The following is a 14,878-nucleotide window of genomic DNA, read 5'->3' as shown; positions in this document are numbered from 1 at the left end:
TTGCTTTTGCATTTCACAATAAGAATCTGGCAATTTTTCATTTTGTTTCCTATGAAGGGAGATCATGACTTGTTTACTAGGCTAGATATAAGGTAGATTGTTTTGCTTTATTTCACTTCAGGTCATAGTGTCTGGTGCATACATAGCTCCTCATGTGACTTTATGTCAAGCTTCAGAAAAATTAAGTGCTGTATAAAAACAAGCTTAGTATTCCCCTATTTTACTTTCTGGTTTTCCACTTATATTTCAAGCATATGCAGAGTCTTTTGTGTGCTACCTTGGAAACTAACTCTAAATTACTCTGTTACAAGTCTACAAAACTCCAGCCAATTATTTATGCTTTTATAATGCTTAGAATTCAAAGTGTGCAATGCCCACAGTACAGTCATAATGATTACTGAAAGTTATTATGACCATAGCCCTCTTCTTATAACGTAAGCTCTTTGGAGAAACGACTTTTTTTGTCTGCAGAGCACCTGGTAGACAGGCATTGCAGAATGCTGGACCGTGAGGACAGATTGGGGTTCTTTAGTAAGACAACAATACAAAGTAAATAAAGGTAATAATTGTCTGGATCATTAAAAACAAATAACCATGAAACCTTCTGTATCTATGCTCAGTTTGGACCCCAAGCACTAGGGTACAGGTATCAGCGCAGCAAAGCATATTTCTATTTATTTATTTATCATATATATATAACATATTCATATTATCATATATATCTTTATCAGATGAAAACAAGCCTTAAGGATTAGTTTAGAGAGACAGTGCTCAAAAATGTGCAAAGCTTGGAAGAAGTACAGTAAGCAGCAGACACTGACATCTCTGGCTGAGTAGGAAAGAAAAGGAAAAACAGAGGAGAGGAGAAGCCTTCACTCCATTCACTGGGCATTCCTTCTGTAAAATTTAATATCCAACTGAAAGACTACAGCTGCAATTTGTTAGAAGCTAAACAAATTTTGAGCATGAAGGTCCATGTCCTTCTACAGCTAGTATTTACATCTTCAATCTTCATTTTAAAAGAGCAACATCGTCACCTGCTAAGACATCCTATCTTCTTTGGCTTTGGTGACTAGTATTTTTCCTGGAGAAAGGAATTTTTTTTCCCCACAATGCTGCAATTAATTCAATCATAGCTGTTCGCCGCAGAAAAAAGAACTGAATATCCTCTGGATTAAAGAAACAGACCTTTTTTTTTTCCCCTAAGTCTGCTTTCCCATTTTATTTCTTTCTCTTTTTCTCCCTTTCTTTCCTATCACGAAAGTTTTCTTCAATAATTCAATTTTACATTATTTTCTGAATTTCATGTACATTTCAGCATCTCCAGCTGGACTAAATTCAATAGTACAATACTACAATTCAACAAAGTATGACAAAAGTTCACAAGAATTCATGCCTAAGCAATGATTAAATCTTACTGTGCTCACTCCTACAAGCTTCTCAGTTGCCTCAGAGTAAGAACCTAGCAGACAAGGGCCCCATGTCGGCTACTTTGTAAGTACAGAATTTTACAGTATATGCACTTAAAAATCAATCAAACAAACAAGCAAACAACAGCAACAAAAAAATTAGGGTAGTCTTACAGTCCTATACTAACATTTTGAAGCTGAGAACGGGAAGAGAACTTACACAGCTTACACCATGTTTTTATTATTCATTTGCTTACAGTGTTAGTTGAGTTTCCATTTAAATGTAAGCCACTGTCAAAGAGAGGTGATGATGCTCCACTGCTGTGATCACTGGATGGTCCAGGGGAACCTGGAAATCAGATCATGAAAAATAATTGCTTATATTAAAAATACATGTATATATCAGGCAATATCTATTCCAGCTGTAAAACACAGGAAGAATTTTTAATATAAATCACCAAACCAAGCCAGAAGTACTATTTGCATTTTAGAATGACAGCCAATAAAATACCCATATGCTATACTTTATGTCCAGAAAGAAAAAAGGTAGCTAGATGTCATTTCATAGAGGCTGTGCTCATGGGAACTACTTGTATGCTTAAATGTTTGCAGGATTAAGCCTTTTGTCACTGAGAATGAGATATGCAAAACCAAGTAAGAAATTGTTACATAAATCCTATTAATTTAATGAATAAATTTCCTATTGAGCATTGAAAGTCTCACCTTAGAATATAACCATGGACTGTATTTATAAACAAAGCTAAAAACCTCTCAGGCAAGTACTAACTGTACACATACATACACTTTATTAACAGATATATATTTTTCTTAAAATGCCAATGACTTTCAAGAATGATGCACCTTCTCAAACTGAGAAATTAAAAGCAGTCATCTTGAAATGTTGATACTATGTTAATATGTTAAGATTACACAATTATATTCTTCAAGATATCTCTTCCGTTAGCAGTTATGTATCATGATCCTGCTTTAGTAGTTAAAGTGACTCCAGAAAAGCTTAATACTTTTGTAACATACAATAACAGAAACAGCACAAAGCCACATCATTGTGTAATTTTTGCTACAATGTAAAATGTTAACGTGTATATATACAATTACTGTCAGACAGCACTTGGTCTTATCAATAAAGCACATAAAATCAGTTTCACAGCATTATATTCATCATCACTGAAAACTCATTTTTCCATCTGAAGAAGTTGCCTGAAATTGCCTGTAAATCATTTCACATTAATAGGTCTGTCAAGTCTAACATCACAAAAGTCAAAAAGTCATTCTTCATCATGTATTTTTGTATGTATCTATTCCACATATCTGGAAGATTTAGCAAAATGGAACTTAATTCAAGAAAAGCTCGTTTTCTCCATAACAAATCTCTGTCAGTTCAGTGCTGAGGTCTCAGAATTATACCCTCAATTCTAAAGTTTCAGCATGTTTTCATTTGGTGTCCTTTCTGTACAGCGTTAGATGATGTGAGCAGAAGGAACCGTTATGCTTTGCTTGTATGGGTCTAACCCAAGCACCGACTTTAGTAGCTAGTTACATTTTGTAGCTACTATATACATACAGTAGACCACAAAAATCTACGTTCAGACTCACAGATGACCACAGTGACTTGCTGGAACAGAAGATAACTTCTAATGTTTTTATATAAAAATAATGAAATAAAGAAGTTGGCATTAAATTATCCACTGAAGAGTCTGCCTGTTGGGGAATCCCACTGTCTCCGGCAGGAGACAACTATGACAGGTCCATTAGTCAATCAGATTTTTAAAGTGGAATTATCCCACTTCTTCAGCAATTTGAGCATATCAAAAGACAGGAATTTAGGTATTTTCAAATCTCTAAATCTAGGTTTTACCATAATACAAAATACTACATTAGAATAATTTATTCTTTTTAAGTAGGGAAAACTGACATCCATTGCATGGGAAAGCTAAGAATAAAAGGTTAAGGAATAAATTTCCTTCCTTCCACAGTGTCCCTGAAAATTTGCTTCTCAGTTCAGCAGCTTTCTTTGGTTTTCTGAGGCACAACAAACTAGCCTCTCTCAGGCTATGCCACCTCCACCACTCGATTGCAAGCAAGTTCACAAGTCTTTTAGTCTGCTCCCTGCCTATTCTGCCTCACTCACTTATACGCTACTCCTTCATGGCCTCGTTCGGCATTTTAGAAGCTCACAATGTATATGCTCAACTGCTTTCATGGAAGGTGCGGTGCTCTCGTCTCTCCAAGGAGCACTGTTTGCCTCCCTACATGGCAGCCCTAGAGCAATCAGGTAGTTTTTCCTCCCTGTTCTTAGAACAAAACACAGTATGTACACATACATGATATACATGATACAAAATATATTAACACAAAGTAAATCTTGCACTATCTGCTACTGTAGCCCTTGCCCAAGTAGATGAGACTCCAAATCAAGTGTTAGGTACCAGTCCAAACTCCAGAACGTTAGTTTGAGAAAGACTGTCAAAACAAAATGTTTCTGTAAAATAAAACATCTGCTACAGGTAACTCCCCCATCCATGACCACAGTACAGTATCCTGATGGGTACTGATGCCAGAAAAAAGGTATTTGGTATGTTTTGAGATGTCCAGCAATCATTATTGCCTAGCTGTCTTCTTATCCCCCCCAAATCATAGTTAGATGAGAAATGCAAACCTACACTATGACAGGCTTCATCTGTTTAATTTGCTTATTCTCAGCTGTGGCATTTTTGTTCTCTTGAGAAGGCTGGGTATCCTGTGGAAGAGATCTTTGCCTGATCTTTACCTGGGCAATAGCTGAGTATTCTCAGAGGAAAAAAAAACCCTTACCCTGTAAGGTGAGAAGGGGTCAGAGAGAGAGAGAGAGAGAGAGAGCGCAAGGATATAGGAGTCTGCAGTTCACAAAAGAGACTGAGACGCCCCTGGGAGTAGAAAGAAAAAGACAGGCAGAACTCCGAGGTGAGGGAAAGAAACTTTGTAAGGATCACAGGGGATTTTGCAGAGCTAGCAGTAACTCAGGAAATCACCAAGCTAGCTGACACTAAACCTGAAGCAAGAACCCATTTGCAGTGGGTACAGGTAGGAGCTGTTTATAAATCCTTTTATATTCTTTTTGATAGAATCACTGAGGTTTTTCAATTAAAAAGTTAGGTATTCTACTAGTTATTTTAATAAAGCCTGGATTTTATTTTTAACTTTAAAAGCCTTAAGCTTTCTAGACCTAGAAAGGTCTCTATTAAAGTTCTGGTAGAGTCCCATCAACAGATGATTGCTTATTTCAGTTAGTGAATTACACTAAATCTCTAAAAAACAAACAAAACCCCCAAAACGCAGGACAGCAGATCAATGTACAGCAAGCAGTCAGCAAGACTTTATCCTTTACAACATTCTTGCTGAATGATACTGGAGACCTCTTGTATATAAATAAAATCTCATTTATCTAACTTGCTAATTGTCATAGACAACCTCCAATAGACAAAAAGCCCATTCCAGAACAACCACAAAATTAAAATCAAAGGAAAAACTCCTGGTGATTTTTAATTTCACTGCAAGCTTTGAAACTTCAGAATACTCTGATAATTCGGTATAACTATCAAAAAGAAAAACTCTGAAGAGAGCCTGTTTTAGCATAAAAAGTCCTGAAGAGTCTTCCCAGCAGCAGTGAATCTTACCTAAAAGGGTCCTACAAGCCCTGCTCAACTCTGGGATGGATAATGGACTTAGCTCCAGAGAATCTTTAATGACAATACCCAAGAGCTGATGCCATAATTATTCTGTAACAGGCTAACAAATAACCCTCATAGCCACTAATAATTTCCTGACCCAGCTCCAAAAAACAAAATTCCTTCCTTTGGTTTCCAGAAACACAAATGTATCCTCTCTTTAGCTGACAGTGACCTTAGAGCAAACCACAGGCCATGGGATGAGGAATCATCCTAGCCATGGAGCCAGACAACCCAATGAAGCAGACAATTAATGACCCTACTGGCCTATGCTAACTTCTGATCCAGGCCTGATAGTTTTTTGAGAAAGAAGTACTTGCCCTATGCAAAATTATGCCAAGCATTCTGCAATATTTTATAAAGTTGTTGATCAAATTCCTGTGGCAGAGAATATTTGCTGGCATAATTTAATTTACTATTATAGACATCCTCATAATAGTCTAGTAAGGGCTAAGAATCCCAGGCAGCTGTGAAAGAGACAACGATCAGTACTGGCATACCACCCTGGGTTAGGTCCTCCTCCAAACACAGAAACAAGCAGTCCTTGTCTCATCCTTAAGTGCCAGTTAATCAGTATCCATGTCTAAACTCATGCCAAATCCTGTATTTGTTGTTCACAATCCATGAAAGAGTGAAGCAACCAGAAAAATGTGGTGAGAACTGTAGGCAGATACTTCCCTGTTGTGACACCTTGTGCTTTTGCTAGCCATGGCATGAGATAGTGTAGAGAAGGAAGAGGTATGAGAAGGAAGCAGCAGAGGCAGATGCTACTCCTGATGATGTACTTATAAGAAATAGTAATAATACTGGTTAACAGGAAGAGACAGTATGGTTGCATTTAAAGTGAACACACCACAGTACTAAAACTGCCAGCATAGCGGCTGATCTGACCAAATGCTTGAAGGTAGGGGACCATGTGCCTGAGTCTTCTGGGATGCTAGGAAAGGCCAAGATACTTCAGATTTATGCATGTATGCACTTAAATCTTGCCTGCAGTGTGAGTTGGGAAGTCCTTTATTGCCTAGTAGAATTGCTACTTAGCTTGTTATAGGTGTCACTGATGCTTCATGACTGGAATTCCCTTTTGTGCATGGGCTTGTGAAAAGCTCTTCCTGAAATGGGGTGCTTTGTCCCACCACTGCTGTTCTCCTTAACTTCAGTGTATGGCCCTAAACCAGACCTATTTTCCATAATTTTCTACACCTTATTCACTTATTTCCTCACCACGAGAATGAGTATTTATGTCAAGTCACTTACCAAAGATCATCTCACTCATTGGGCTTTGTTTCAGCCTGTATTGGATGGCTGCACAGAACGTCAGAAGAAGGGTCATTTCTTAAGTTCCTCAGCTGTCTCATTATACTTAGCAAGTCCTTTTGTTGAGCATGTACTATAGGACTGAAGGCGTGGGATCATACATGGGACTGGGCAGGGTAGTATGCTTGCCAAAGATTTCCTCATGCTCCGCGTAAAGGAGGCAAGTCTAACAAGCTGCCCAAAATGAGCAGTTTGTATCCAAGATGTCTCTTTCATTTAAGAAGCATTGCTTCTCTGCTGTGCTTGGTGACAGTCTGTGATAGCTTGTCTAAAATGGCACTGTCTTCCCTATTCCAAACAGGTTTTCTTTGAACAACAAGTACTCAGGGGCAGAGTCCAAATGGTGCTAGCTGGCCACAGGCCATGAAACAGGCCCTTTGAAAGAGAATGGAGGTTTTTGTAAGGTGAAAGTTCCTGGTTCAAGCGTTCAGGAGGCTATTTACCTACAGAAGTTTTGCACGCACCTCTGGTCACATGGAGATAGATGATGATCTGGTCTCCCTGCTAATCACTTTGTCTTTCCAGAAACAACACTTTATGGAAGCAGTGCCATGATCTCAGCTTCCCAGACAGGAATGGCTGCAGTGCCTCCTGGTGAGAACGGCAACGCAGGCATCAGCTAAGTTCCTCTTCTCTCCCATGATGTACCAAGAGGGCACCAATATTCCTGGACCTGCGTGAACTCCTTGTGAAGGTGGCAGCTGTCTCACACAGAGTGTGTACTGTGTGTAAGTGCTGAGGTTTTGGGAGGCGGGGTGGCTCCAGGGGTGGGAGATGGTCAGGGGCTGCCTTGTGCCGGACACAGCCGGTTCCAGCCAGCTCCAACGGACCCACTGCAGGGCACAGCTGAGCCCAACAGCCAAGCTGGTAGCATCTCTGGGAAACTATTTAAGAGAAGGCAAAATGCTGAACAGCAGAGAGAGGAGTGAGGAAAAAAGTGTGAGAAAAAATTGTACGAACCTCAAGGTCATTGAAGAAGGAGAGGGAGAAGGTGCTCCAGGCGTCGGAGCAGAGATTCCCCTGCAGTCCATGGAGAGACCATGGTGAAGCAGGTATTTTCCTGCAGCCCATGGAGGACCCCTTGTGAGGCGGTTCTTTTCCTGCAGCCCATGGAGGACCCCATGCTGGAGCAGGTGGATGTGTTCTGAAGGAAGCTGCAGCCTGTGGGGGACACATGCTCGAGAAGATTTTTCCTGAAGAACTTCAGCCCATGGAGAGGACTCATGCTAGAGCAGTTTGTAAAGGACTGCAGCCGGGGGCAAGAACCCACACTGGAGCAGAGTAAAAGTGTGAGAAGGAAGGAGTGGCAGAGAGGAACGCTGTGTACTGACCCCAACCCCTCATTCACCATCCCCCTGCACCACTTGCAGGGGAGGTAGAGGAGTCAGGAATGAAGTTGAGCCTGGGAAAAGGTGTGGGGCAAGGTGCTGTTTCAATTTATTTGTCTTTGTTTCTCACTGCCTGAATCTATTTTAATATGCAATACATTTAATTAAGTTTCCCCAAGTTGAGTCTATTTTGCCCATGATGGTAATTAATAAGTGATCTCCCTGTCTCTATCTTGACCCAAGAGCTTCTTCATTCTATTTTCTCCCCATTTTCTGTTTGAGGAGGGGGAGTGAGAAAGCAGCTGGGTGGGAGTTTGGCTCTTAGCCAAGGTTAACCAACCACAAGTGATAGAGCCCAAGTGTGTATGTGATGTCAGTCAACAAGATGAGATAAAATTGCTAGTAGGACTGTCATAACCACAAATGAATATGGTCTACAACACAGAAACTACTGGTAAGACCCTGCTAGCTTGCCAAAGTCATATCTAAGCTTGGATACAGTTATCCAAGGCATTATAGATATTAGTCTATAGTTGTCTGATGACCGAGGATAGAAAATCTGAAGTTTCATTATAAGGGACACTGACCAGACAAAGATCTCCAAATATAAACATAAGATTTCTTCAAATTTAGATTCCATTTTCAAATGGAAATGATATGCAGTAAGAACTGAAATAATGGTTTTAGCATGAAATGTATAGTTCAGCTTAGGAGAGGCCCGTCAAGTTTGTTTTCAATAGGTGTAAGAATCTAGATGAAATGACAGATGCTCTTCTAACGACCAGAGCTAGACCTATGAGACCTATGATTCTGTTGAAATCAAGAAAAAACAAGTACATAGTTGAGCCCAACTTACCTAAATCCCCAAAACAAGACACATTTTAAATCTGTTTGGCTTAAGAGAATCATATGTAAGATAAACTGGAGCAAAATTATTTGGTCTGATTAAGTTAGCTGATATGTTATGTACACTTTTCTACTTGCAACATTGATTTAAAGTGACTATCTTGAATATTTATATTTGCTAACCAGCAAATTGTTCATAAACAGTGCATTGTTCATAAACAATGTACTATTGCTACTCTCAAACTACTCAGTTGTCACATCGTAATTCTACTGACAAAAAATGATCAAAATATCAAAGTAATTTATGAAATATGCATAATTAATGCTATCCATTTGTTTGGTAAGTGTCCTGAAAATACCTTTCAGTGTGAATGTATGATTCAAATGTTTGTAAACACTATTTTATTGTATTCAGGCAAAGCTTCTGTAGAAAAATTTTCAGATATCACTCATGATTGTACTGCATTTTAATGAGGTTTTCAGTTTTATTTTGAATAAACTATACAGAAGCAGTCATGCAGTATGCATTAGATCCTTATATGTTAAGCAATAAAGTACACACACAATTCTCTATTTCTTCCTGTAAAACACTCAAGGATTGAATTCCTATTTCTGTCACTGTCATATTATGAGAATACTGCACAGAGGAAAACAGATTATTCCTATCCATTAATTTCCTCTTACCTAATGGGAGCTTTAAAAATGATGGAGCTTCCCTGAGGTACTGAACAGTGATGGTAACTTCATCGCCAGCGTTTCGCAGTAGGTGTACCTGTCAGTGTGACAAATAACAGCTACTTTAAACCAAAGAACCACCAGTCATGGAAAGCACATTACTTAAAATGAAATCAACATCTCTGTTGATCTATAAGAAACTCAGTATGAACATTTCTGACTGGGAATGAAGAATATCTTGAGGGCCAAGCCACACCAACAATGGATAAGAGTAGGCAAGACCAATGGAGTAACCTGAATAAATAATTTGGTGGGCAACCTGATTTTATATACCAGCTGAACACAACTTCTACAAACAAATTCATTTTATAAAACTGGCATAAGGTAGTAGGGAATTATGTGTTTATGTAGACATAATACATTAATTGTGTGTGTATAAACAAACACATAAATACATATTAATACTTCATACATATCTAGATCTTAAGTATTTGGTTTGATTAATTTATGTGATACATTAAGCACAGTTCTCTGTTTCAAATATAGTCTTGATTTTTGTGGCTGTCTTAATTATCTGAAAGTATTTGCTAACCAGAAGGGAACACGTATACACACACATATGTGTATAGACACATGCATTGAAACACCAGAATTTAATTAAAGGCATAGCACACTACTGTGTAAGGAGCTTTTTTAAATGCAGAGCTTCAAATAACATCTTTGATGGAACTCGATTCCTACGACAGGGCAGAGGTATTCCCCAGTTTCATATCCATGACACTCAGGAAACAGGTACTGCATTTGGTTTGTATGTGGCCTGCACACAGGGTCTGCAGCCCCGATCCCGTGTGTCAGAAATGGATGCTAACGCCTGTGGCCTCTAATCTGAGCACAACCAGAGCATGCATGTATCAAGCAGAAAAGTAACTAACCACAGCAAACTAACTCCTATAGATGTATTTACTGGTTTAATGTTGTACTTGGAGGAAGCCGGTGCCTGTGTTGCTCCAGACCACTATATTAGCACAATGCCACGTTGGCCAACATCATGAGATGCAGGATTACCTCAAACATTATAACTCTTCCTCTTGTGCACCTGAAATAATGCTTCCACCAGTGACTGATGTATTCACCTACAAAAAAACCTCAAGCTTATGCTTGATGGATATGAAAACCCAGGACGTGTGAAGAAATCAAGTAAGCAGTCACAGAGGCTATGAATTTTAGGCTATAAAAATATTCCAGAAAAGAGTGAGGTGATATGAGGTGTTCTACTCAAGTCAAAGATTTTGTGGACAATTGACTACAAGAGAACCTGAGGTCTCATTGCGGAAAAAAACATTGTGGAAAAAAACATTATGATCATTGATTTCTGACTAAACCCTCTCAGGATGATCACAGTAGGAATAACCAGGAACTGATGCACAGCAAAACTGGAATGCTTCTTTAAGGTCATCCAAGAGTGTGTCAGGACTGCAAACCAAACCAATGTGTCTGGAGTTCTAATGTATAAGAACAACTACATCTCCTGAAATCCTCTGCCCCTTATTTCCTGCAATATTTTAGACATTATTTATTACTTACTAAGGACTCGAGATGATTGGTACCTCTGCTACTTCTACCCTGCTGTTACAAAGGTAGTTCTTCCCTTTATTTGCAGACTATTATACATATAAAATATATATATGATATATATGAAACAGTCTGATATCTATAAAGGCCTATTTTATATATATTAAAATAGACTAATATATATATACACATATGCAAAACTTCTAGTCAAGATTCAGCTATCACATTATTCTTAAATACTTCTGAAATTCTGCAGTAACTGGATGCTCTGTTTTAAATTTAGTGCCAGATTTAAAGATTCTGGATTTCTACATTATCTTCAATCATAAGTTCTAGTTTATCTTCAAGTGAGGTAAAGCTCAATAGTTTAAATTTAATTAAACTAAATTAAATTAGAATAGAGTTAGAATATTAAAATAGAATGTTTCTTTTGTGGATTTAGACCAGCTACTTTGCACAAAATGCTCAGAAACTCATGAAATCTATGTCAACTCACATAAACCTTTCTTCAAAAGTAATGCTTTAATATTAGGGTATTTATATAAAACTATCATCACATAATATTTGGATGCACCAGCAAGATTCAAAATGAATATTCCTGAACATAATTCCGTTTTGGAATACATCCATGATAAGTTTAATGGAGCTAAAAAGAAGCACGTCTTATAGACCTTCACTATCATTCTGCCATATATAGCTGAGCTACATATATATGCACATATACACACACACACACACATATAAAGGTTATGCTTGCTTTGTTCAAAAGCTGAAACAGACTCTTATAATAGTCATATTGGACCATATGTGAAAACATAGTTCAGACATACATACAAAAATTTGTATGTATTTCATATATATGTATATCTGTATATAAACTGATCTAGAGATGAAAAATGCCTATGATAAAAATTGAAGAAACTGTCAGTATATCCTTGTATATGTTTAAATTAGACTGCGGTCACTTTTCAGTCTCCGGTTGATGAATTTGTCTTCCCAAACTTCATTAATATCTGCATTAGGCCTTGAAATGTATTGATGTTCTCCTTCTAGCCCAGCCACACCATCTAATGACTCTGCACTATTTATGCTAAACTACATTGCAATGGAGCCTTCACAATGACATCAAGCGCTTTTAAATGTGACCAAAATGTTTATAAAGGACAGTAAATCATTTTTTGGCCACACTGTACTGATAGAACCACTGAATTTTGGAGTCATTGACCAACAAAGCATAATTGGAAATATTTTCTGTAAGTGTATGTATAAATTAACAAATAGCGAATTACTTTATTATCTTTAAAAAGAAGTAATTAATTATGAAATTACATGTAAGCACTTGAAACAGCAGATGTGCTTCACTTCGTAATCTTGCACATAATTGGGTAGTGAATATTATTATAATTAAAAAAAATAATCAGTTGTTTAAATTCCTGACCCCTACATGAAAGTTGATTTGGTCCCAGAAGAGGAAAGACATTTGGCCTGATCCTCGAAAAAAATTCTAAGCTCAGGCCAAGTACATATGGCTGCAAAAAATTCAACAAGTAAATATCCTGCAGGCAGCCGCATCGATATCTGCAGCACACAGGGGGTAACAAATGCCCTGATTTGAAATTAGGAGGGTAACGCATGTTACTTATATGTGTACGGGGTGCAGGTGCCCAGGCGCTGGCAGTGGGGGCTTCAGGGGGGGCCTCTGTGAGGAGAGGCCGGGGCTGCCCTGTGCCGGACACAGCCGGTTCCAGCCGGCTCCAACCGACCCACCGCAGGGCACGGCTCGGGAGGGGAGGTAGAGGAGTCGGGAACGAAGGACTGAAGTTGAGCCTCGGCAAAGGGGTGGAGGGAAGTTGTTGGTTCAATTTTTTTGTCTCTGTTTCTCACTACCCAAATCTATTTTAATTGGCAATAGAATTAATTAATTTTCCCCAAGTCAAGTCTATTTTGCCCATGATGGTAATTGGTAAGCTGTCTCCCTGTCTTTATGTTGACCCAAGAGCTTTTTCGTCCTATTTTCTCCCCCTCTCCTGTTGAGGAGAAGGAGTGAGAGAGCAGCTGGGTGGGCATTCAGCTGCTGGCCAAGGCTGACCCACTACCATGGGTTCAAGACAGCTTTAAAAAAAAAATAAATTTAAAGGAAGAAGTGCAGCAATGCTATCCACATAGTCTAGGTTCAGTGAATCCAGCCTGGGTGCAACAATGCCAAAAAGGTGATATGGCAGGAAGAGAAAAGGACACCCAATGTATTCCCTTCCACAGAAAAAATGTCAGAAAGTCAGTATCAGGGTAGGAGGTGGTCAGAGTTGGCAAAAAATACAAGATCCTGTCACTGAGTGCTGCTGTATCTTGTGATACCATTTTACTCATCACTGTGTGGTAAATGTGTTAGTAACGCTGACTTTAGCTTACAATCAGTGTAGCAACATCAGTATTTTGTAAAATCCAATAGATAATTTAAAAACCAACAAATTTATAATATAGTCACAACACTGTACTGAAATATGTAATGGGAAGAAACATAAACCAAATAAAATTAATACTGAGAATTCACTTTCTTATTTACAATAGGCTTTTTAGAAAAGCAACAAATGTGAACCATTTTAATTCTTTGACTTTGGAATAACAAGGAAGAATTTTAACTTCCTAATAGATATAAACATTTTGAAGAAAACTTTCAAACACAGCATAAGATCTATGTTTCCTCTTAATTAAGCAAAGAATGTTCGCACACAAATATTTACATTTGTCAAGAGATGAGAGGAGACAGCATGACAGACATACTGCCTAATGTACGTTTGGAAGATCTTAGTCAAATATTATGAAGAGATAATCAATTCAAAAACTGTACGGAACAAAACAAAACAGTAGATTAGAAACTGCTGCAGAGCGTGAAATTTGATTTTTTATTTCAAATGATATTTTGAAAAGGAAAGAACTCTAATATTAATGCTTTGGTTTAAAATTACCAAGCAGTAATACCTTAAAAGATACTCATACTGTATCATACTCTCCTGGAGCTACTTTGTATTCTTAGGCAGTATCTGAAGAGGTGGTAGTATTGAACCACACACATACTAAGAAAAAAAAAAATCAATTTCAGTGCTCACAAGAAGGTATTAACAGTACGGAAGGTCACTAAACAATGCACTGCTCTGTGATGCTGAAGCTTTCACACAAGTCCAGTAATTCCAAAAAGACAAATCCAGTAGCTTTGGAGTAACATTCACTGTTGCACTGTTGCCTTATTGTAGTATTACTATAAAAGGAGAATTGTAAAAGTGAGTGTTTTTTTTCTTTAAATAGTTGATTAAATACATTTACTGCAGCTAACGGTGTGTGTGTATGCACTTACTTGTGTGTTCGTATGTATGAAGGAGAAAAGGGCATCAAAGGAAATGCTTGCTTTTCATGCTGGCTCTCATTTGCAGATTTTGCACATCTCTAAGTGCATTCATCAAGCCAGGGTTTATTATGCTTCTCTTTTTTACATGCATTTCTCAAGAATAGAACAGAGAGAATGTTAAAAATATAAATAGGAGTTTCTAGATCTCACTTAGCTAGTTACAGTCCAGAGGCTGCAGAGAAAAATATGACTCATACTTTAAGAAAACCAAATGACCTTTGTTGCCTCATTTTTACTGTCAACACCCATTTTAGGGAAATCCTATATACCTAACTCAGGCAGGCAAGTCAATGGCACAATTCATAGCTGATGTGCATTCTTTTAAAATTCTGGTGCCTTGTGTTTACCGTGGCTTGCTCTAAACCCTCAAGCATACCCAATCATTAATATTCACATTGCTCAGAGATTTAGACAGGGTTTTGGCTGTTTGAATCAGGTTCTGTCTTATTATAGATCAGAACTGTAACAACAATTAAAATTGAAAAGGAGCATGTCTTTGATGAATCAATTCATGCATATGGCCCTTTAGCTAAGGTCTATTCCGAGAGCAGAAGTCACATCATTTAACTTTGGCCATTTAAAAGATTCAACTATAAAGTAGTC

General features: G+C 38.0%; 1 protein-coding gene across 1 annotated transcript in view; it reads right to left on the bottom strand.

Moving 5' to 3' along the window:
• SNTG2 (syntrophin, gamma 2) overlaps positions 1-14,878 on the bottom strand; it is a 194,029-nt gene that overhangs the window by 104,662 nt on the left and 74,489 nt on the right. Inside the window, exons 7-8 of the mRNA XM_009329305.1 lie at positions 9,310-9,397; positions 1,667-1,758 (exon numbers count right to left, since the gene is read on the bottom strand). Of these exons, the coding sequence (XP_009327580.1) occupies positions 1,667-1,758; positions 9,310-9,397 (180 nt within the window). The remainder of the gene's footprint in view (positions 1-1,666; positions 1,759-9,309; positions 9,398-14,878) is intronic.

Source organism: Pygoscelis adeliae, unplaced genomic scaffold, assembly GCF_000699105.1.
Source record: "Pygoscelis adeliae isolate BGI_AS28 unplaced genomic scaffold, ASM69910v1 Scaffold17, whole genome shotgun sequence".
NCBI classification, from domain to species: Eukaryota; Metazoa; Chordata; class Aves; order Sphenisciformes; family Spheniscidae; genus Pygoscelis; species Pygoscelis adeliae.
This window is presented reverse-complemented; position numbering and strand designations above follow the sequence as displayed.